At 42.2% G+C, this 22,439-nt stretch overlaps 2 protein-coding genes across 5 annotated transcripts in view; both read right to left on the minus strand.

Annotated features, from left to right (window-relative positions):
- Positions 1-5,488, minus strand: part of LOC142466200 (putative cation-transporting ATPase 13A5) — a 67,117-nt gene extending 61,629 nt beyond the window's left edge. Inside the window, exons 1-7 of the mRNA XM_075571080.1 lie at positions 5,351-5,488; positions 3,617-3,790; positions 2,905-3,039; positions 2,529-2,599; positions 2,357-2,437; positions 1,873-1,942; positions 549-683 (exon numbers count right to left, since the gene is read on the minus strand). Of these exons, the coding sequence (XP_075427195.1) occupies positions 549-683; positions 1,873-1,942; positions 2,357-2,437; positions 2,529-2,599; positions 2,905-3,039; positions 3,617-3,790; positions 5,351-5,398 (714 nt within the window). The 5' untranslated portion in view covers positions 5,399-5,488. The remainder of the gene's footprint in view (positions 1-548; positions 684-1,872; positions 1,943-2,356; positions 2,438-2,528; positions 2,600-2,904; positions 3,040-3,616; positions 3,791-5,350) is intronic.
- Positions 5,489-11,239: 5,751 nt separating this feature from the next.
- LOC142466197 (putative cation-transporting ATPase 13A4) overlaps positions 11,240-22,439 on the minus strand; it is a 56,738-nt gene continuing 45,538 nt past the window's right edge. Inside the window, exons 26-30 of one of the 4 annotated variants that reach the window (XM_075571070.1) lie at positions 18,944-19,118; positions 17,301-17,476; positions 15,893-15,981; positions 14,900-14,980; positions 11,241-12,749 (exon numbers count right to left, since the gene is read on the minus strand). In XM_075571070.1, the coding sequence (XP_075427185.1) occupies positions 12,567-12,749; positions 14,900-14,980; positions 15,893-15,981; positions 17,301-17,476; positions 18,944-19,118 (704 nt within the window). In that variant the 3' untranslated portion in view covers positions 11,241-12,566. Of the gene's footprint in view, positions 12,750-14,899; positions 14,981-15,892; positions 15,982-17,300; positions 17,477-18,943; positions 19,119-22,439 lie in introns of those variants that run through there. The other 3 variants (XM_075571071.1, XM_075571072.1, XM_075571073.1) reach the window with 3 other exon arrangements.

Below are 22,439 nucleotides of genomic sequence, written 5' to 3' on the forward strand. Positions count from 1 at the left end.
GGTCATCACTTGAATCTAGGCGCAAAGTTCATTTTTCTTGCCTTGCCTTCAAATACTTTCTGGGCAAGCTACCCAGCTACCTGAACAAGCCCCTCACCCCTACCACATGCAGCACTTATCATCTGAGATCTGACTCCAAAAGACTGTTCATGGTCCCAAGGTTCAGCAAAGTATCCGGCCGCTCCTCCTTCTCTTACCGTGCACCCCAAAACTGGAACAATCTACTGGAGACTCTCACAGCCGCCACCAATCTAAGTTCTTTCCAAACTAAAGCTGTCTCTCATTTTAATCTGGTCTGTAACTGTTACATACGCCTATAATATATATTATCTTTATCTGTGCATGCAATGTCTTGTATGTAATGTGTAGCCTGTTCACTTATGTAACTGTACTTGTAACCATGTATTTGTAAACATGTATTATTTGTCATCTTAACTCTGTGCCCAGGACATACTTGAAAACGAGAGGTAACTCTCAATGTATTACTTCCTGGTAACACATTTTATAAATAAATAAATAATATGCTGCTAAAATATATGGATACATACCACTCTCAGATTATATACGGTTGCAGTGACAGACATAAGAGTCATAAGTATAATTGCGGAGCTATATTCAGAATATCCTGTAGCTATCCAAATACTTAAAGAGTAGGCTTGAAAAATATAAAATGGATTAAAAATCTGTAATCAAAAAGAAACATGAATCAGCACCGATTGTTAGCGATCAAAATGTAAGCCCAATTGATAGTGTTGCCGGGTAGAAATAATCTCCAAAAGACGGTGGGTTGAAACCTTGTACAAATGCAACCATTTTATTGGCCACCTAAACAAACAAGTAAAATGCAGAAAATCTTGTAGTATTTTACATATTTTTTCTACATTAACAGTATTTTCTTAGTGTTCAAAAAGTGAGAATTATTTGCGGGTCACATTTAAAATGCCTGCCCCATGATTTTACCTCTATCATAAGCATCATCTTAAAAAAGTGGTATAATAAAATAAATAATGTCACCCAAAAAGCAAAAATAAAATGGCGCTATATTAGGACAATATGGACTTGTATTAGATTCAATTTAACATGCTGTATGTTTGAAAGAATGAATGCGTTTTGAAGAAACTGTTTGGATAAGGGACTAACAATGTGCTCTTGTGTGAAATGAATGGATTTTTGGCAGATTAAAAATGAAACAGTTTTGTTGAGCTTTCCGAGACCAATCGGAATTTGTGTCCTCTTTTAACTCTTTTCGCTGCCATTAAAGCTGCAGTTCAGTCTTTTTTTTTTTTTTTTAATTAATTTTTTTACTTCAATAGTTTCATGTGGGCAATCTCTAATTACCTAAAGAACTGTATAGCTGCAGGTCAATTCGTTCTCCATGTATTGATAGGCGAAATTTGGTGACATAATTAGAGCTGGCATATGTTTTTATTCTGCTTCTGTCACTCAGTGGAAGCTCATGAATATTCATGAGCACTCCTGCACTGACATGTGCTAGAGGGAGGGCAGGGCTGACAAAGGGGTGTGCCAGGGCTTGTGACAGGACATGAAGGGGCAGTGCCTTAGCAAATGGCTGTTAAAATAGAATACAAGAAAATTGGTCTTTCAAAGTTGTTTTTTTAAAAACAGAAAATGCTAAAAGTATTTTTTCTTACTACAGAACTGATTTATTAAAAAAAACACACATGCAGGATATTGCCTGAACTGCAGCTTTAATACATGAAAACCACTTACTATCAAACAGGATTTTCTGTGTTTTCCTCTTTGATTTACATTACGTAGCCTATCCTACAGCTGTGTCTGTAACACCCACATTCATAAAACTCAATTAACCAGTGGAATTCCTCTGCATACACACACAGTACAAATACTCACTTCTTTGAAGAGTAGCTTCCAGATTGGGACAATTTCCACTTCAATTGTGTTCAGTCCGCACACTTGTTGTCTGCAAAAAAATATCAGATTTTAAGCCACAAGAAATTTGTAACAAAATAACAGAGTAAAATGAACACAATAAAATGTAAAGATATATACGCAAATATGAATACGTCCCATTATACTGCTTATTCCCAAAGTACATTAATGCTCCATTAGGCTGGACTCCAACCCAGGTGCGAGTATAGAGATACGCAAAGGTTGGGAATCGGGCAAATTTGCGGAGAAAACATTTTCCAATTTTTCGCAAACAAATTTGAAGACATTCGCGTGACTGTGCCCCAACAAACCCACCGAATAATACCAACGCACAGTCAGTGGCAGCATGGAAGCACATTCTAAATACATGGGGTGCCATCAATTTCACACAAAGTTTGGGATCCCGACATACAAGGCCCCGTGTGGCACATCTTGCATACTGTACCTCATTTGTTGTTCTTCACTAGTTAAGCCAGAACCAAATTTGCAGTGTATGTCTGAACACGAGTGTTCATCTTCCAAAACTCTGAAACAAGAGTACTGTGTAACAATGAACAGTTTACGGGCTGACTTCAGATACTTTTTAGTACTAGAATCTACATTTTCATTGAACTCACCCAATTTTCTGAAACTTGCCCTCAGAGGTGTTCCAAACGTATCGAATTTTCTGAATTTTTATATAGCGCACCTATAAAGGTTGAATTACTTTAAGTGAATATGGTCTCTGTAACACAGAGGTGTTTTGCAAATTGATGAGGGAGGATTTGGAAAGAATCATAAATGTGCAAAATGGAGCAAAAATACACATGGACCAGCGTGGAGAGGAATGGGGGACTGTACGTGCTGAGATGCAAGCTCATCTCCTTCAATTCCTACCACTGGTTTCAAGAGAATGAAAACTTACTGACATTTTTCTCAACTACAATGAAGCTACATTTCATTAAATTGCTGAAACAGAGATATATTACTCAAAATGTGTGTCTCAAATATTACCCTGCACTCTGGTTTCAATACGGATTTGCTTATGATGGAGTTTGCGTCGGCAATGATCTGATGACCAGGTTTGATGCCTGACACATTAGGATGGATCACCATCACCTTCTTTTTAGAGTACTGCTTCAATTCATCCTGTAGAAAGAATATCCAAGGTGTTAATATTGTTCGCTTCCAGTATGCAAAAGAAACTTCACTTTAAAAAAAATCTGTGTTCTTTTTAGCACCAGTATTCCGCCAACAAACTTACACCCCCCCAGTGTGTTTTTCATTAAAGTCTGATACGTTGATTTAATTTCCATAAAGTTCCCTGAAAACCAGTTCCCATTGTCCTTATCCATACCATGGCCGCAACATAAAATCATTCACTTTTACAGCATTGATGATAATGCGGATGATGGAAAATAATTGTCGGGAAGGGGTTTCCTTTCTCAGCAGCTCATACAGTGTTTATTGGAAGTGAGTATTGATCACTGCTACGGTGCACAGCTGGAGGACCAGCAAGATCCACTCACTGGTGATAAATCAGTTATTGGACAATTTAATTATTCTGTGGCTATGGCTAGAACATTCTGCCTTATAATTACCATCATTGTGTATTTAGTTGTTTAGAATAAAATGTTTTACCTCATGATTGTTTTAGTTACATTTTTGTTTATTAAAAAAAAAAAGGCAAACATAGGCACTAAGGTGGTGAAACCAAGATACTCACTGTGGTTCTGAGCAACACAACATCAGCTTCTTCCAGCGTGCAGGGAACACAGTGACACCAGACATCCCACTCTGGCTTCCAATTAAAAGCCATCAGAAGGAACCCAAGAGAACCGATGTACCCAAGAATACACAGGGTGTGTCGCCACCTCTCTGTTCTGTAACCGAACAGCTCCTGTGAAAGCAAGGAGAAAACGCAAGTAAAACATGGTTTCCATATTACATATCTCCACGTAAGAATTAAAGATGAGTGACAAAGTCATTCTGATAGGACAGATGGGGTTTGTTTGTTAAACAGGCTGGGTTTGCAATCACTCTCAGGCAATGATTGTGTGTGGTCAAACACACGTATCACAAACTCACACCTATATTCCATGTAAAGCATCAAATTGAGCTAAAACTTTGCAAAATTCTTTAAATATTTCATATGGAAAGAACTTGCACCAATTTTGAGAAAGTACTCAGAATTTAACTTTAATTACTAGCAATGAGTGAAAGATGGAAAGTATCTTCCTCAGAAGCTTTCCAAGGAAGCGGAGATTTGTGACACTAAGGGGTTAATTCTATATATGCCAGAGCTGCCTTTTGGGATATTTTCTACCCCAGATCTCTATAGACAAAAAAGCTCCTGCAGCACATATAGAATGTACCCCAAAGGAATTAAGCCACGGCCCCAGACACAGAATGTGGGACCTATCACCCCTCTCATACTGTATGTGCCATCAGCAACCCCTACAGTGGTTATTGGAGGCGATAAATACATTGTCACACATTCTTTATACTTGGGTGTCTATTCATCGCTTCACAGAAAGGTGAGTTTTAATATGCTGGGCCATATTCTAACAGGAATGGACTTACTTTAATTTTAATTAAAACCTGCCTTGATGAATCAACCATTATATTTAACAATCATGAATAAACCTGAGATACTGTCGTTTACAAAAGAACCAAAATAGCCAACATATTATTAAAAGTGGTTGATGCTATTTCAACATTTCTGGATGGTACTATCCTGTTATTATAATAGATCTGCCCTTCACAGCAGAGAATCCCCATGAAAAAAATGACTAATGATGTGTTTTTACTGTGAAAATATGCTGATGTTTTAATATGTTTCTTTTCTTGAAGGAAATAAAATCTAGCAAACTAACATTTCCACGTTAGACTAAAGAACACAACTGACAAATTTGACACAATGCACAAATTATTTAATTGCATTAATCATTTCAATCCATTTATTTACACTAGATGAAAAACCAAGGTAAACTTTACTAAAGCAGGTGGAATTCATTACAAATTGTGTTTTATCATCACAGCATGGGACAGCATATAATATTAAACAGAAGGTCACTATATTTAATGGATTTCTGATAAAAGTGTTTAATATACTTTGTTTGCTAGAGGTACTGCAGGAACAATCGTGTAAATGTGATGTACAGTACATTGATTTTCAGGGCTCCTGCTGATGTTGTGACTGTTATATACTATGTTTTTCATATATCAGTCTACCAGCTGAAGTACTAACCCAGATTTATCATTCAATATTTAGTGTGTTTCAATGAGAATTTCTTAAATTTAAGTCTGGAGCAGTATTTTTTACCTATTTTTTCAGCCATTGATAAATACCCCTAATAGTTTGTTAGATATCCTCATTACCTTTTATTAAAGGTGATCTTTTACTTTGCCACTGAATGAAAACCAATTTAGAGGATGGTAGTAAAAAACAAGTACTCACCATTTCCTTATCCTCCCCTGGGTTAAGTAAGGCATACTTGTCTGTCATTCTGCCCTTGCTACCAAGTGTGTGGCACTGCTCAGTAACACAGCATGGAACTGTTGTGGATTATAATAATCCCTCCTGACCTGTAATTCGTTTTCACTACACACAAGCACACCCTCTTCATCTTCCTAACAGTTCTGAGTAGGAATAAACTCCACCCTGTCTACAAATCAAATGTTGGATTAGCTTGTTTCATGTAGAGCCAGGGTGGGCAAATCCAGTCTTCAAGGGCCACAAGCAGGTCTAGGTTTTCAGGATATCCCTGCTTCAGCACAGGTGGCTCAGACCTTAACCTTTGTAAGTACCGTAACAAGGCAGGAACATTATTAGGGAATCTAGTTAGATGAGCTACACTACCAAAACACACAATTAGGATGTGTAAAGCTTCAGGTGAATTAATATCAATCAGCTCCTGAAGAAATATGTACAGTATTTAGGGACTTTTATCAAAAACTGTGTGTAACACATTCCCCCCTCCCCCCCACCAATGATTACTTTGTGGGGTGTGCTACTAAGTTATTAGCGAAACGCAACCCAAACCACAAACATGTACCTTATTCTGAGAGTACCCATATAGCCCCACCCTCTCCCAACACTGCTCACGATTTTCAATTTGTCCCAGTATCTGAAGGGGAGATTACACAAGCGCTTCTCAAATTAAACCTAAGCAGCCAATGTGGACCCGATTTACTACAATCTAGGTTCCTACGACTTGGTGCCCCAGCCATTGCCAAACCAATTGCTTCCATAGTCAACTCTATCCTGTCTGCAGGCCATATCCCTAAGACCTGGAAAACTGCCAGAATTGTCCCAATCTTCAAAAGTGGGGTTAAAAACACTGTCTCAAACTACAGGCCAATCTCACTTCTCCCAATTCTATCCAAAGTCATGGAAAAATGTGTTCACTTCCAATTAAGCGATTTCTCTACCAACACAAATTTCCCTAGCCAATTCCAATCTGGCTTTCGTCCCAAACACTCCACGGTAACTACCCTGCTAAAAGTTTGCAATGAAATCCAGTGTGGAATGGAACAGGGACAACTCACTGGTGCAGTATTCCTAGATTTTGCAAAGGCTTTTGACACAGTTGATCATGCTATCCTGCTTAACAAACTCCAGAGCTCTGGAATAGGGAAGCATGCTTTAAACTGGTTTCAGTCCTACCTATCAGGAAGATCCCAACATGTGTCCATCTCAGGCTCTAACTCCAACCCCCTGGATATCACCTGTGGTGTCCCGCAAGGCTCTGTTCTGGGGCCCCTACTCTTCTCAGTATTCATTAATGATCTTCCCACAGCTTGTAAGGAAGCCTCAATACACATGTATGCAGACGACACAATCCTATATGCACACAGCCATAGCCTCTCCGACCTTCAACACACACTTCAGTCTGACTTTTTGAGACTTGAAAATTGGATTTCCCAAAACAAACTGTTTTTAAACACTGACAAGACTGTAACAATGGTTTTTGGTCCTTCCGTTTATGAAGACTCTGAAGGTGACAGGATATCCCAGGGGAAATGTTTTATTTTGCTTATATAGCATACTGCAGACGTTACTGAACACCCGTCTTTTATTTGATACTGCAGCAGAATGGTGCTGAAAGATTAGGATCTTCTTTCTCTCATAATTAAGGCCACCCGAATTCTTATAGGCTCTTAATATTGTTGATTTTTTAAATTAAAGTCCAGAAACTTTGTGATTACTGCTCGTGGCCTACCTTCCTGGTTCTGCCTAACCGGACCAGGTCTGTGAGCCCTTTCCACTTTGATGCTAGTGTGATCATGTGGTAGTCCCAGAGATTCAGGCAGCCATTTTTGTGTAGAAGTCCTGCATTGAGAGGGTTTCACCTCTTCAGAGACTCCTATTAATCTTATATTATTTCTGCGTGACCTGTTTCCAGGTCCTCCACCTGGTCTTCTAAAGTTTTTTGTTTTTTTTTCCCTGTTTGGATGTCCTGCGGCATTTCTGAGGATTCATCCTCTAGGACCCCCACTCTAGATTCAGCTTCCCCCATCCTGGTGTTTTGCAGGGTTAGTTCCCCTTTAAGTTCATCTGGGGATGTTTGCAATTTTTCATAATGTTTATTTAATACAGGTATCAATTATTTTGCCATAGCCCTGACTAACTCACAATAATCCCTGGGAGTTTCTCCCCGATGGGACACATCGGATTCCTCTGGGTGTGCACGCAGCTCCTCCATGTGGACAGACAGGGTGAGGGAGCGGGATACACAATATGCAAAAGAGTAAAAAGAAAGTATATAGTGCAATATTGCTTCCAGTCGGAGAAGGAGCAGCACTCAGAGGAAGCTCTGTGGAGTTCAGCTGCGGTTTCCAGCGGCCGCTTTTGGAGGGAGCACCCGTCCGACACTTGTGCCATTCGGCGTGGACTCAATTGTGGGAGAGGGGTGGTGAGAACGTCATCCCTCCGGTTCATTTACTCTATGCTCATTTTTATTGCACATCTTGTAAGTGCGCACATGGGAGGGTCCCAATTTATTGAAGGATTGTTATATACAGTCTGCGTTATGGTGTTCGCCTATCTTCTACACTAGTACAGCCACACAGCATCTCTACCAGGAGGTAACCTGCCACACACCTGTTCCTGCACACCTACATATAGAGTGTGATATGCCCAATATACTCACACTTATGTGAGAATAACTATTGGAGATTACAACACTATTATTTGTTGTTCTAAGCAATATTGCACTATAATCTGTTTCTACTTTTTTGCATATTGTGTATCCCGCTCCCTCATCCTGCCTGTCCACCATACCCTAAGAAGAAAAGAAGACCTTTTTCTATGTGAAGGTTGAGTGGGGTCACTTTTGCTCTCATAATTTATTATCACTTTCATTCATATGTTCTTATTTGTGTGACCTATCCCTGGGTTGGAGTGTCACTTCTGTTTTTCACCACAGGGGGTTGCTGTATTCACTTTTATACCATTTACTGAATAATCTGATATAAACTATCATAAGCGCCAGTCCTGTTTTTTTTGTTTTGCAGCTCTCCCATGTGCTCGGAAGCCATCTTGGTGTGCCCTGACTTTCTCCCAGCTCTCACCTGCTTTTGCTGATATTTGGGGGACATCTGTGTCTTGCCTGGAGAGAAATTTCTCCATATAAAGGCTTCTCCTTACTTTTCAGTTACTGTCCTCTTGTGGATCTTTTCATGCACGTCTGCCTGCTTTTTGCTGTGCATCGGAGCATGCAGCGAGTTTTATCTACATGAGTAAAAAAAACAGAATTTTGATTGTGACGTTGAAGGGCTACCCAGGCCATAAATAAAGGTATTATGCCCGTTTGGGTGCCCCTGAGACATATTAGGGAATTGTGAGTGTCAGCTCTTCAACCCAATTGTGGTATATAACTACTTGTATAATAAAGATGTATGTGGTTTTACTGTTCCAGCAGTGCCAACGAGCGGGATGCGTCAGGGTTGATTTTATGGAAAATTTTTGTCAGGGTGTGTTTGGGTAGAAGGGGGCCCATGTTGCGGAGAATCCCCCCAGATTCCTGAGGGCATGAGGAACACAGACCACCGGATATAATCCCCCCAAGAACGCAGTTTGCAGCTCACCGCCAAATCCCCCTGCTTCAGCACAAACCAGAGCAGTATGACCAGACAGGGAACTGGGTTACATTCCAGGTCCTGGGATATGCCCAAATCCCAGGACCCAGTGAGGGGTTCCGTAACTCTCTCACCAGGGATAAGGTGGAGAGAGTTGTAGGGGTTACATTTTAAGTTAAAGTGTAGCGTGTCAGCTCTGAAGCCCACTGCTGGCTACAGTCCTGTGAATGTGTATAAACTGTCTATATGCGCCCGGCTAGGAATAAGGAGGGCCATATCACCATATTAAGGGTTAATGAATACCCACAACCTACACGGGGCATAAGGGATTAATGTATATCCCCACACTCTACACAGGGTCCCTAGGATAAAGGGACACTGCCCAAGTAATGCCCAGGTACCCTGAATCCAGTATAGGGGTTTAGGGGGTTACTCCAGCTCAGGATAAAGCTGAGAGTTTATTGGTGTGTAAGGAAAATGGTTAAGTCAGGTTAGAATAAAACTGTGTAAGTTAGGTTTGTGAAGTAATGTCATAGGAAGTCAGTTAGTATGGATAAACAATCCATTTGCATAGGAAGCAGAGGGAGTTTCAAAGGGGCAGCAGACACATTTGGGATTCACAAGTACAGTGAGTCATAACTTAAGCCCAGGACTTCTAAGGCATCACGTGGAGATGACCCCGGCATGTCTGGGGAGACCCGGATTTAACAAAGAACCTGGCATAGTAAGGTGTTACGTGTGGAGAAGGAGAGGTGAACCGTTTGGCCTGACAGGTGGCTAGGTGTCAGGGGACAGGGAGACATTAGATCTCCAGGGAAGTAGGCTTGGCTAAGTATGCTAAGCAGCTGAAGTGCAAAGTTCGCACATGCTCTCATCATACCTTGAAGCTCAGTGCCAGGCTACGAAGAACCTGGCAGAACTCTGCTATAGGTGGGATGATTGGTTCCCACACAAAAGATTGGCTGCACATGATACAGATAGGCTTTGGGTGTTTTTAAAAAGTGCGGCGCACTCCAGTCAGGAGTCAGTTCCATCATGTAACAGATTCAGTTCCATCTAAGAGTTCCATCTTGTAAGGAGTTCCATCTGATTCATCTAAGCTACAGCGGGTGGTACAGAGACTATTTCATTGCAACTAAAGATTTGTATCCAGCTTCCAGTATTCGTAAGGACTAGGGATTTGCTAACTAATCCTGCATTGGGGGAACGAAAATATTACTTTTGGTGGAGAAACGGGTTGCCGCTAGCGCCCTTAGCAAAGGACTGTTACCCGGCTCTTTTTGTGCAGCAACCCCACATGTGGGAACTCCTGCCTAGAGACTTGATCACTGTGGATTTCGTTCCGTGGACATTTTTATTTCATTTTGCCCATCCCAGTAAGTGTTTATTCGTGTTATTTTGTAAATTAAGCTGTGTGTGTTTCTTGTGTGAATAAATGACAATTTATTTTATTTCATGCTTTATTCAATCAAAGGACCCAGATGGTAAAGTGTTAATAAGCTTGGTCTCCCGTGACAGGGATCAAATAGGTCATCACTCTATATGTACACAAGTATTATTGGGGTTTTGTAAGCAAAAGAACCCCCCACCCCTTCCGCAGAAAGGAAGAAAACCTCCCCAGTGAGAAGCACAAACCTCTGGTTTCTATTAGGACCATATATAATGCACCTATATGTCTCAGTGAGGAATTAATCAAATAGTTTATAATATACCTGTATACTTCAGTATAGAGCAAGGAAATAAATGGATTTCATACTCAAATGACCTTCACATTTATAAGCACACTAGTTTTGGTACCGCGTGCTGCTGCCGCATCTCCCCTCGCTGCCTGCACATCTCCCCGCTCCCCCCCTCTCGCGCTGCTGGCAAATCTCCCCACGCTGCTGCCGCATCTCCCCTCACTTCTGGCACATCTCCCCGCCCCTCTCTCCCCCCCTGCTGCCAGCACATCTCCCCGCTCCCCCCTGCACCCCCCCACTGCTGGCACATCTCCCCGCGCTGCCGGCACATCTCTCCGCCCCCCCCCCCTCCCATCGCTGCTGGCACATCCCCCGCACTGCTGCCCCATCTCTCCTCACTGCCGGCACATATCCCTGCCCCTCCACCCCCCCCCCCCCGCTTGTACATCTCCCCCCGCACATCTCACATCACACACACAGAGACACACACACAGCCCTATTCCAGCCAAGGACACGCACCCTCCCTTAGTAGCCATGCCCTCCCCCTCCCCCCCCCGCTCCTGCTCTAACATTTTTGCAGGACACCAAAAGGAAACTTAGAATGTCCATAATTTTGGAGGTGAGTCACATTGGAAGCTCAAAATAGTTGCGTTGACCTACAAATCCACAGCACAATGTTCAGTAAAAATGTTGTTGTGCTACGTCGCGCCGTTTGTGAGATTTCGATGCTTCGGACATACATACAAACAAACAAACGGAATAACAAACTTAGAAATATAGTATAGATTACCTGCAACAGTATGTTCTAGGATTTGTCATAAATCTGATTAATTCAGTTTTGTAGCCAGATCCAGGAATGTAACAGAACATACTTCTTAACAAACCAATTTGCTCTGCTTAATGTATTATTAGTTTGTGTGTTCAAGTGTATTCACGTATTAGCTACAGTATTTGAAACTTGCAAACACAATATGCAAATAGCCTAGTAGACTTCTTTTATTTAGTGTAGCCTGTGTTCATTAAATCAGCCCTAGGGCTGTTACCTGCCATAGTTCTCTCAAAACTGGATTTTTCCTTATCCAAAAGAATTGGTCTGTTATTGTTCCCTCATTATAAGGCATAGCCAAAATATATTGGCAATTTTTTTTGGCGGATTTGGATCTGTTCCTATGGTCTGCGGATTTCCACGGATTAGTCTCAGAAACGGGGAGTGGCGTTTTGCATATTTTTATTATTATTACCGTTACACTCCGCGGATTCCGCAGCCGGCGGACGGATTTACAGAATCCAATCCGCGAATTCAGCAATTCTACAAATCTCGCCACGGGTTGTATCCAATAGCGTTTTTTTATGAATCAGTGTGGATTAAAACCGACCAGATTCCTTTGCGGATTTTACACCACAAAATGGATTTTGAGTTAAAAATGCGACAAAATCTTTGAAACGGATTTGGATGATACGCCTATCTCTATCACCTACATCTCCCATCCACACCCACCATAAATCATAGACCCACTGTTTCTGACCCCAACTAGCCACCAATTAGCCAGTCACATCCGTTAGCTTCCATAAAGTTAATGCAAAGCCACAAACCAAATGTATGCAAAGACGCGGCCGTTAGTTATCACATTAGAGTACGCTCAACGCAATATTAAGTTAGCGCTGCCTTGTGTTAGCTTCAAATAACATGGCGTTAACCCCGTCTCACCCAAAGGCGGCGTTACTTCCATCCAGACCCTGAATAAGTGTTTAATTAAATTTTAAAAAGAGACAGGAGAGGAAAAGAACTCCCGTGAATAACAATACAATGAGTAAATCCTACCGAACTGCGGTCTTACAGTCAGATTCTCGCCAATATTTATTCTATACGTTTGTTTATTTGCTTTTAGAAAGATTTTCTTTTCTGGGTTTACATTAAACACTGATCTCATTTCCGAATGTAGAATAGTCGTGTCTTGCATAAACCGATTTCTTCATCAAAGGGCAATCCGGATTCTTCTCCAACAATCGTTGCAACTCCTTATACCGACTCTTTGATTTGTAGTTGAAAATCTTCTTTATAACTTCCCAGAGTCTTCTATTTTCGATGAGACCCTCCTGTAAAAATGGTGAATTATTGTTACAGAACTTGACCATTCATGTTGCATTTACCCTACAATACAGGGTGACCAGATGTCCCGGTTTAGTCGGAACAGCCACGGTTTTTAGGACTCTGTTTTGGGGTGCTGCCCCAGTTTTTTTTATCCTGTTGCCCACACACGATCTGCACTTGCTGGCTGCTCCTGCACATGCACGATCGACACTAGCGGAACACACATGCGAGATCGGCGTTTGCCAGTCGCTCATGCGCATGCGTGGTCTGTAAGTGCCAATCGCGGATGTGCACGAGCAGCCAGCAAACGCCGTCTGCCCATGCTTGCAACATTTGTCCCGGTTTTTGCCAGGACAAATATGGTCACCCGACCTACATAGCGCATTTCAATTTAATGCACTGAATTCATTGTTTTATTTCCATCAAAGGCTCACTGAGTCTGTGTTTCCCTGCAGGTTTGTTATAATTAGATTGTTGTTAAGGGTGGGAGGTTTAGGAGTTCTGTAATCCAAACCCCCCGAACTGTGGGGAGAGGGGGATTTTTTCAGATTCCTAGAATATGATCAGTGTCTCCATGGCTCAGTTTAATCCAGACCCCGGCTTTGATCTAGGAGCCTGAATCCAATTCTGAAAGTGATCAAATCCTGGTTTCTACCTCTGATTCAGTTCAGGTCCCGTCCTCTCACCTCTTACTATCAGGTCTCCTCCCCCATGGCTTGGAAGGGGGTTAGGGAGAAGAGACCTTCCCTTTCAAGAGAGGACCATTCCTCCCACAGGTCCCTAATACTTTCTCTAGTGCAAAAGTAGGGTCCAGAAGGATCAAATGCAGATCAACTGGCCCTGTCTCCTCTGACACTGGGAATCCAATCATTAGATGAGGTGGGAACAGCAAAGGTGACAGTGCTTATCTGCTGCTAACCCCTTCAGTTCAGTACCCACACCTGAACCTGAGGAGGTAGGGTCTCACTCCCCCTCCCTTAAGCAACTCTCTCCCCACCGAGAGAGAGAGAGAGAGAGAGAGAGAGAGAGAGAGAGAGAGAGAGAGAGAGAGAAAAGCCCTAAGCAGTTAAAAAATAAAGGATTGTATTAAAGTACACAAATACTTGCACAAATCATCATCAACGTTTCGATCCCGGAGAGAGATCTTTATCAAGGGGGGGTGCACCCCCCATGATAAAGATCTCTCTCCGGGGTCGAAACGTTGATGATGATTTGTCCCTTAATGTTTCGCTTGTTGACCAGAGCGGCCCCAGCCCCAGGTTTGTTGTTGTCATGAATTATGATTATAATTTCTCCCTGGTTTATAAGATCTTTTATCCTTAAAACCTTGTCTTCGAGGCCTGATCAATTATAAAAGCAATAACCTTCTCTGCTGGGTAGAAATAGATTTCTACCTCCAGCCATCGTGGCAATAATATTATCCAGTGGTTCTCCGAAGAGATAAGCACCTTGATAAGGTAAAGACACTAGTCTATTCTTGGACCAGGTGCCGACGAGGCATGTTTTAGTCCATAGTGCTCTTCTCACACTATTGTATGTGCTGAGGATCTTGCCTGATGAAAACGAGCTCTCCATCATAACATCATCTGCTGGCGCCAAAGGGTTGTGATTTTCCCGCACAGAGAAGCAGCGCTCGCAGCCTCAGGCAAGATTCCTAGTAGCGCTGAAACAGCTGTATGAGGCTGGCATTAACATTATCACGGCGACATGAAAGTGACCGTTCTTGGGGCAAGCTGTAGAAACGGCACGGAAATCACCTCCTTCTCCGTTCAGGGCGACAAGAACGTGGCCCTCAGAAAAAGTATACCTGAAAAATTAAATCCGACAGGGAACCTGCTGGTGTCCTTTCTCCAGCTGAGGTATGACAAGAATACAGGTAACTGGTGGATAACGCTCCCTCATACAGTGTTCACAAGAAGGGCTCATCCTACCACTGGCAGGAGGCGCTACCCCTTGAGTAATGGCTGCCATAGAGGACGAAGAAGAAATGCTATTTATATATTTTATTCCCTTTAAAATCAATGTGCAGTCCCAGAACCATTCGTGTTTCTCTATTACAGTCAAAATATTTGGATTCTTCCGATTTATCTACAGTACTATAATACAAAAATGATTATACATTTTACTTGCAACCAGTCAGATAAAATAGATTTACCTCCACACTGTAGGAAACAACAAAAAGCACAACCAGCATAAGAAATATGTCCAGTCTCCAGTAATAAGGTGTGCAGACAAGCTAGGAGGTTAGATAAACACATGTAAGTGCCATGAGAAACATCAGTTAGCAAATATTTTCATTATTACAAATGTTACAATAATACAAATATAACATTTGGAGAAAAACTATTGCAATATTTGCAGAAATGCAGAGTGGGGATACAACTGTGGCAGCTGCATTTTAATGTTTCTATATATTCTGAAGACTTTTAAACCACAACTTAAAACTTTTTATATTATCTTACTAATAGTTAAAATGTCACAAGCATTTAAGTCTCCAAAATGAACCTATAACTTCTACCTATGTTGCAGGTGAGTAAAATAACAAAAATCCACCTAGACAAACACATACAAATCATTGGTGAGTTCTAAATGTCTCCTGTCCAAACTGGGCATTTATAATGCAAAGTGTTTGTTTTTCTCCATTTCAGCTGAAAATCAATACTAGAATTGCCGAAGTAACTGAAGACACAAAGGGGATCATGTGCTGTATTTAAGTAATAATCCCAGAAGGACAGGGCATTACCTGGCCATTAATGCCCAGGGTGGAGAAGCGAGACACTAATTGGCAGAGTATCCACGCAGCCTGCACCTGGCAGACACAGCTCAGTAACGGGGTGGTTAGTTCTGCCATCTTTCAGCATGTTGGGGGGTGGGGAGTGGGGGGGGGCAAGGAGATGGGGTGCTGCTGATTGAAAAGGTGCTAAGGATTCTGGCAGTTTTGACCAATCAGCACACAGCACTCCAATTACGCCCCCCTGTCTAGCCTATGGTGACAATTAATTAGCCCAGAAGGAAACATCTAATCCGACGGATTCTATTTTTCCTTTTCACCACATTTCCAAATGATCTGTCAGAAGATTTTTCTGCCAATTACTGTACGTATATAAACATTCAAATTATCAAGATACCACTGAGACCGTGTACATACCTCCATAGAATTGTAAAGTGCCTCAATATCAGCAAATAAGATAAACAGATAGGCCGCCAGCTGTAATGTTATTAGAATTGAGAATATATCTGTGGGGAAAAGAAACATTTCTGTAATCATACAAGTCTATTGTAGCTCTGAACCAGATTATGGGCGTTCTGCTTGGAAAACCATTGCGCTTCTGAGTCCATACAACCGGTTACACCGCTTAGTGAAGGCCTCTTCTGTGCGCTTGTGCTCCGACATAAGTTCTACGGACACTAACCGACTTAAACTGAGTCTACAAGGTCACCGCTTCTTAGAAATAGGAAGCTGCACAGTGATCATGTTCATTAATAGATCTTATCTCACTATAACGAACACATAACTCAGAAATAAGGAATCAAGTTACACTTTCATGGAAACTTTATGTATTACATTTGTTTAGAAAATACAGATGCATTTTCCTTTGGGAACAAACAGATAATGAGCCTCTTCACTAAAACACAACTCGAATCTGCCCATATTTTTGCTTTGTATGAATTACCTGTATTTCTTGTAAGTAAAGTAACAAGTACAGACTTAAGATTGTCTCAGTCATTCACCTATTTGAAAATAGCCTTATTTTCAATGTGCGCAGTTGTGTAAATCTGATAAAGCGAGATGTAATCCATATTCCCTAATGATTACCCATTTTATTTTTTGCCAGAACTGGAACTGGAATGGACCTTCGGGCATCGCGGCCATTTGATCGCTTATTTAGCCATCACATGGTTGTGACCCGTTCACAGAGATCCCAAACTGACATCACAAAGATGTGATTAGTTATAGACATTAGATATAGCTCTATATAAGGTGCACAAAGGATAGTGTGGTGAAACCCTACACAGGTGATATAAGAGAAAAGTTAATACCTATTTACCAAATATTGTTCAAACAATCAAAAATCAGTGTCCAGCTTCACTGTTGAAGGTCCTGTGCAGCCTCACTGGTCATCAGGGAAAAAGCTAATTCTGTCTGAACCAGTAGCAGCCAGGGGGTTCTAGGGGCACCTTGGAAATCAGTGCTCCCCACTCTACGTTCCAGGGGTGCTAATGCAGAGTTATTTGGGGACATCAAGAAGATGAGTTAATCTGGTCATCGTGAGTCTTCCAAATCAATGTCCTGGTTACATACTTGTATGCCTTGTATAGTTCACATCTGTTTTGTTACTGTTCCGAAGTACAATGAAATAATACTACACTATCAGAGGGAGCCTTCTAGTGGCACTCAGACAGAATTAGTTTGAACTGTAATATAACCCTGTCACTCTGTAGCATCAGAAGGAGCATATTTACAGGAGATACATTTTTTCTGGTCTTTTTTGGATTCTGTACATGGTTAAATACACATTGCTACATAGTAATGAAATAACACGGTAAATACTCACAGTTTGTATATATTGGTTGTCTGAATGGTCTTCCTTTGGCAAACACAAATTCTACTATGATGAGATTTATTCCAGACAAAGGCCATAATGTGGTGGTAAGATAATTTTGTGATTCCTTGGGTTCCAGGTTCATCGTATGGCTCATGGTACGGTTCTCATCTTGTGGGACACAAGCACTGAATGACAGGAAATACATAAAGCAAACGATATCATATTGTACTCTCAGCTCTGAGCATTCTATACTGAGGAAAACAAGTGAGGGTTCAGAACACCCGAAGGGAATGTTTCACCCCTGTGTATCGGTTCCAACAGGGGAGCGAGTCTAATGTTATAGAAAAGGTGCTAAAAGGAGCGTTGTGAAAACGGAGAGCAAATACTCGCAGGTGCAAGGAAAGAGCTCCGTTTTATTAGCGCTCAGATCCAATATAGTGAGATGGTTACGTGATTAAAACTTAGCTTTTAATAACAATCTTTATCAGGAAAATTCAGATCAACAATGGCATTACATAAATATACATGAACGGATCCTTCCTATACACACTTTGAGAGGAAGTGGATTCTTCCCACTACTCCAGACCCGGGGGGGGGGGGGGGAGGGGGAGGTCTGGATCGGTTCAATGGGGGCCGTCCCTCAGAACACTAGACGAGGTAGCTGAGACGGGCACCAACGGATTACCTAATATTAACCCTTACAAACTTTGAGGAACAAATCTTAGTGGTTTTGTGTATCTATTGTTATTCCAATGGTGTGGAAATAACAGGACAGGCTTTTAACCGTTTGGACAGTTAAGTGTTCATAGCCACATATATAATTAGTAACTTGCCAAATACACAAATTGTCTTCCAGATTTAATCCTTTATCATTGTTTAAATGTCATTGCTTATCTGCATTTTCCGAATAAAGATTTGTATTAAAAGCTAAGTTTTAATCACCTAATTATCTCACTATATTGGATCTGAGTGGCTACATAAAGGAGCTCTTTCCTTGCACCTGCGAGTATTTGCACTCCCCTGTGTATTGTGCTGGAGAAGGAGCAGTCACTCAATAACTTACTATACTGCCACAGGTGCTCAAGACAGCTGGAAAGATCCAGATGTGTGGCTAGTAGGAAGCGCCCGGCCCCCTCCTGCGCGCTTAGTGACCGTGATTATGTATAAGGGTCAGCATCTCAGTGACCTATGTAAATAAACCCTTCTGATCACCCGGCCCCCCGAAGTGCCGGCCTCTTTCTTCTCACCCCAATGTATGCCACAAACGCAGGCGTATTATTGTGGTGGTGTTATGGTAAAAAGGCTCTTTGGAAATTGCAGTAAAAGTTGTGACAGCTCTTCCTCTTGTGCAGCATTAATAGATCAGTGGATATCAGCAATTGGGGAGATGTAAATATGTAGTTATTCACTGTTTTATTTTATATGGTTACATTGTGTTTATTAGTGGTAAGTAGCTTTGCTTTAAAAGTCCCAGTTCGACACTGCTAAGTGGTGCTAAGCTGTATGGGATCGTATGGCCTATTTACTTGAATGGGCTGTAAGGTTTCTTATGGCTTGGCACCATTTAGTAATATGTCCTTTTTCTGAAAAGTGTGATAGGGCCGATCTGACACTAACACATGGAAAGTAGGTGCAGTAATTAGTTTGCCTACCTGAAGACGTCACTTTCATTGTACCAAGGCTGCTGCTGCACCAGAATAAATGCCGTTGTCTGCACAATCACACTGATAATAAAGTGCAGAACAACGGACAGCAGCAGAGGAGGCGAGAGAAGCTGTCCCGGGGGTCTGTATGGGGCCAGCTTTGGCGCTGGACCATTTAAACTCACTGTAAAAAATAATAATGTGAGTGAAATGATGTTATTAAAATAAATACATAATGGGACTTTATTGAACCTCTTCGTCCTTTAAAATTGATGATTCTTTTTCATCCCTTCAGTGCTGAGGAGCCAGCAATGCATACAAGTGGTCAATTTATCCATACAAATTAATATAGCATAATCTTAATTTTCCTTTCCAAACCCTGAAATGGTGAACCTTCGCCACAATGACTAGGGAGCACATCGCCTCACAGCTTCTAATTCATCATTCAGGCCCACCTGCGGAAACCCATATGTTACCGTTTTAAGGGATCTGAACAGATAACTATTGTCAGTTCCTTGGAAGACCAGGGTGGCCCCATTTCCATTTTATAATACGGGACGCCGAACCCCAGTATGAAAGTGTGACATCATAATGAGCGATGAATGATTTGCAAACGCTTCGGGCTGAGCGGTTTCTCCCGCGTGACGCTATATTCTCTGGTTTTTATCCTCTCTGCGAGTGGCTGGACGGGGAAAGACGCGTGCTGACCTAACACGTAGCGGTCCGAGAAACAGTAACGCCTATAGGGGTGGGGGGGCATGGTTTTAGGAGATGACCAGGCAGTGTCCTAACTTTATTATGTTAATCATTTAGTAAGGCGACATCTATCAGAAAAGGTAACTATGACACTTAGTAGAAATCTATTACGTTTTTAGGACTGGTTTCATTACAGTAACTTTAAATCCAGGAATTTCACATCAAGGTGCTAAAATACAGGACGATTATAAATCCCGACAGATTTTTCTGAGACAAGTCTATGAAATAAGGGACAATCCGGTATATATATGCGGGATGTCTGGCAACCTTATGAAAGACTGTAAAGGTCACGTGCCAGCCAGTCCAGGCTGTCCTGCTGCAGCTAGTAATTAATTGCTGCTAGACTCCGATCCTATTAATTCCCGCTGCCTTTTTGCTAGCGGAGCAGGAATCACCATCACTCTCCCCTCCTTCTCAGGCACTCTGCTTTCTTTAGTACGGGCCATCACATGCCCAGCTCAATGTATATGAAAAGAAAGGGTACGAGAAGTGACAGAGCTTTCTTATACAATAAACTGTCGTCTCACCTATGTACAAATGCGACAAAGATTTATAAACTTTAGATTATTTTGCTCTCGAGACATTTTATCCCACATGTAATAAATAATCCCCAAATGAAAGTGTTCAAACATGTATGTTATTAACATGTATGTTATTGCAGCATTTACATAGTGTTGGTGGTCCCACAAGCATCGATAGTATGTAACAAAAGCACCTGTGATTAGGATCTGCTTGAGCATGTGATTCCTCGTGTAACTGGAGACTAGTACATTATAACAATGTCTTATATTAATGGCATGTTTGAATGCGCAGAGCATTACTAGTACATGAATTAAAGCTGCAATCAACATTTATTTTTCTTCTATATTTTATCTTAACTGAGTGGTCTGCCAGAGCCGAGCCAGGCCCCCCAATTTCCCAGCACCAAATCGGGTTTTTTTGCACAGTGAACAAAAAATAGCCGCAGGGCCAATAGAAAGTGGTGACATCATCTGTCACACCTCTTTCTATGGGTGACATCATCTGTCACACCTCTTTCTATGGGTGACATCATCAGTCACACCTCTTTCTATGGGTGACATCATCTGTCACACCTCTTTCTATGGGTGACATCATCTGTCACACCTCTTTCTATGGGTGACATTATCTGTCACACCTCTTTCTATGGGTGACATTATCTGTCACACCTCTTTGTATGGGTGACATTATCTGACACATTACTTTCTATGGGTGACATCATCTGTCACACCTCTTTCTATGGGTGACATCATCTGTCACACCTCTTTCTATGGGTGACATTATCTGGCACACCTCTTTCTACGGGTGACATCATCTGTCACACCTCTTTCTACGGGTGACATCATCTGTCACAACTCTTTCTATGGGTGACACCATCTGTCACACCTCTTTCTACGGGTGACATCATCTGTCACACCTCTTTCTATGGGTGACATCATCTGTGACACCTCTTTCTACGGGTGACATCATCTGTCACACCTCTTTCTACGGGTGACATCATTTGTCACACCTCTTTCTACGTGTGACATCATCTGTCACACCTCTTTCTACGGGTGACATCATCTGTCACACCTCTTTCTATGGGTGACATCATCTGTGACACCTCTTTCTACGGGTGACATCATCTGTCACACCTCTTTCTACGGGTGACATCATTTGTCACACCTCTTTCTACGTGTGACATCATCTGTCACACCTCTTTCTACGGGTGACATCATTTGTCACACCTCTTTCTACGGGTGACATCATCTGTCACACCTCTTTCTATGGGGGACACAGAGCGAGGGCCATGTTTGTAGTTTTTGTATTTGAAAGTAAACTGCAAAAAAACAAATATTTACAGAATATCTTTTGTTATTTTTTTACGGAAACTGGGCGTTCCCCCAGAAGTCGGAGATCCAGGCTTCAGCTCCAGACAGGGTTACCGCCTTCTGATGAATAATAACCTGGAGACTATTTTTAATATATATATTTTTTTATTTTTTTAATTATTATTTATATATTTAAGTCTCTTACCTTCTCCGGCGACACCTCCCCTTGCATGGTTCCGTCAAGACGGCTCTGCGACGTCAAATGGTGTCATGTTGCCATGACAACAGGGGTCACGTGACATCCAATAGTCATGGCAACATAATGCCATTTGCTGTTGCATAGCCATCCTGATGGGACCCCGCAGGAGGAGATCCACCGGAAGATGCCGCTACCGCTGCTGCCGGAGAAGGTAAGAGCCGAGGTGCCGCCCCAAACATCCCAGCCTGCCCTGCAGTAACCCGGAAATTTCGTATCTCAACCCGCAGCCTGGAGATACCTTGCCGAAACCCGCAGCCTGGAGATACAGTACCTTGCCGAAACCCGCAGCCTGGAGATACAGTACCTTGCCGAAACCCGCAGCCTGGAGATACCTTGCCGAAACCCGCAGCCTGGAGATACCTTGCCGAAACCCGTAGCCTGGAGATACCTTGCCGAAACCCGCATCCTGGAGATACCTTGCTGAAACCCGCAGCCTGGAGATACCTTGCCGAAACCCGCAGCCTGGAGATACAGTACCTTGCCGAAACCCGCAGTCTGGAGATACCTTGCCGAAACCCGCAGCCTGGAGATACCTTGCCGAAACCCGCAGCCTGGAGATACCGTTCTGAAACACGCATCCTGGAGATACCTTGCCGAAACCCGCAGTCTGGAGATACCTTGCCGAAACCCGTAGTCTCCGGGTCAAATCCGGAGGGGGGGC

Source organism: Ascaphus truei, chromosome 14, assembly GCF_040206685.1.
Source record: "Ascaphus truei isolate aAscTru1 chromosome 14, aAscTru1.hap1, whole genome shotgun sequence".
Classification (NCBI taxonomy): domain Eukaryota; kingdom Metazoa; phylum Chordata; class Amphibia; order Anura; family Ascaphidae; genus Ascaphus; species Ascaphus truei.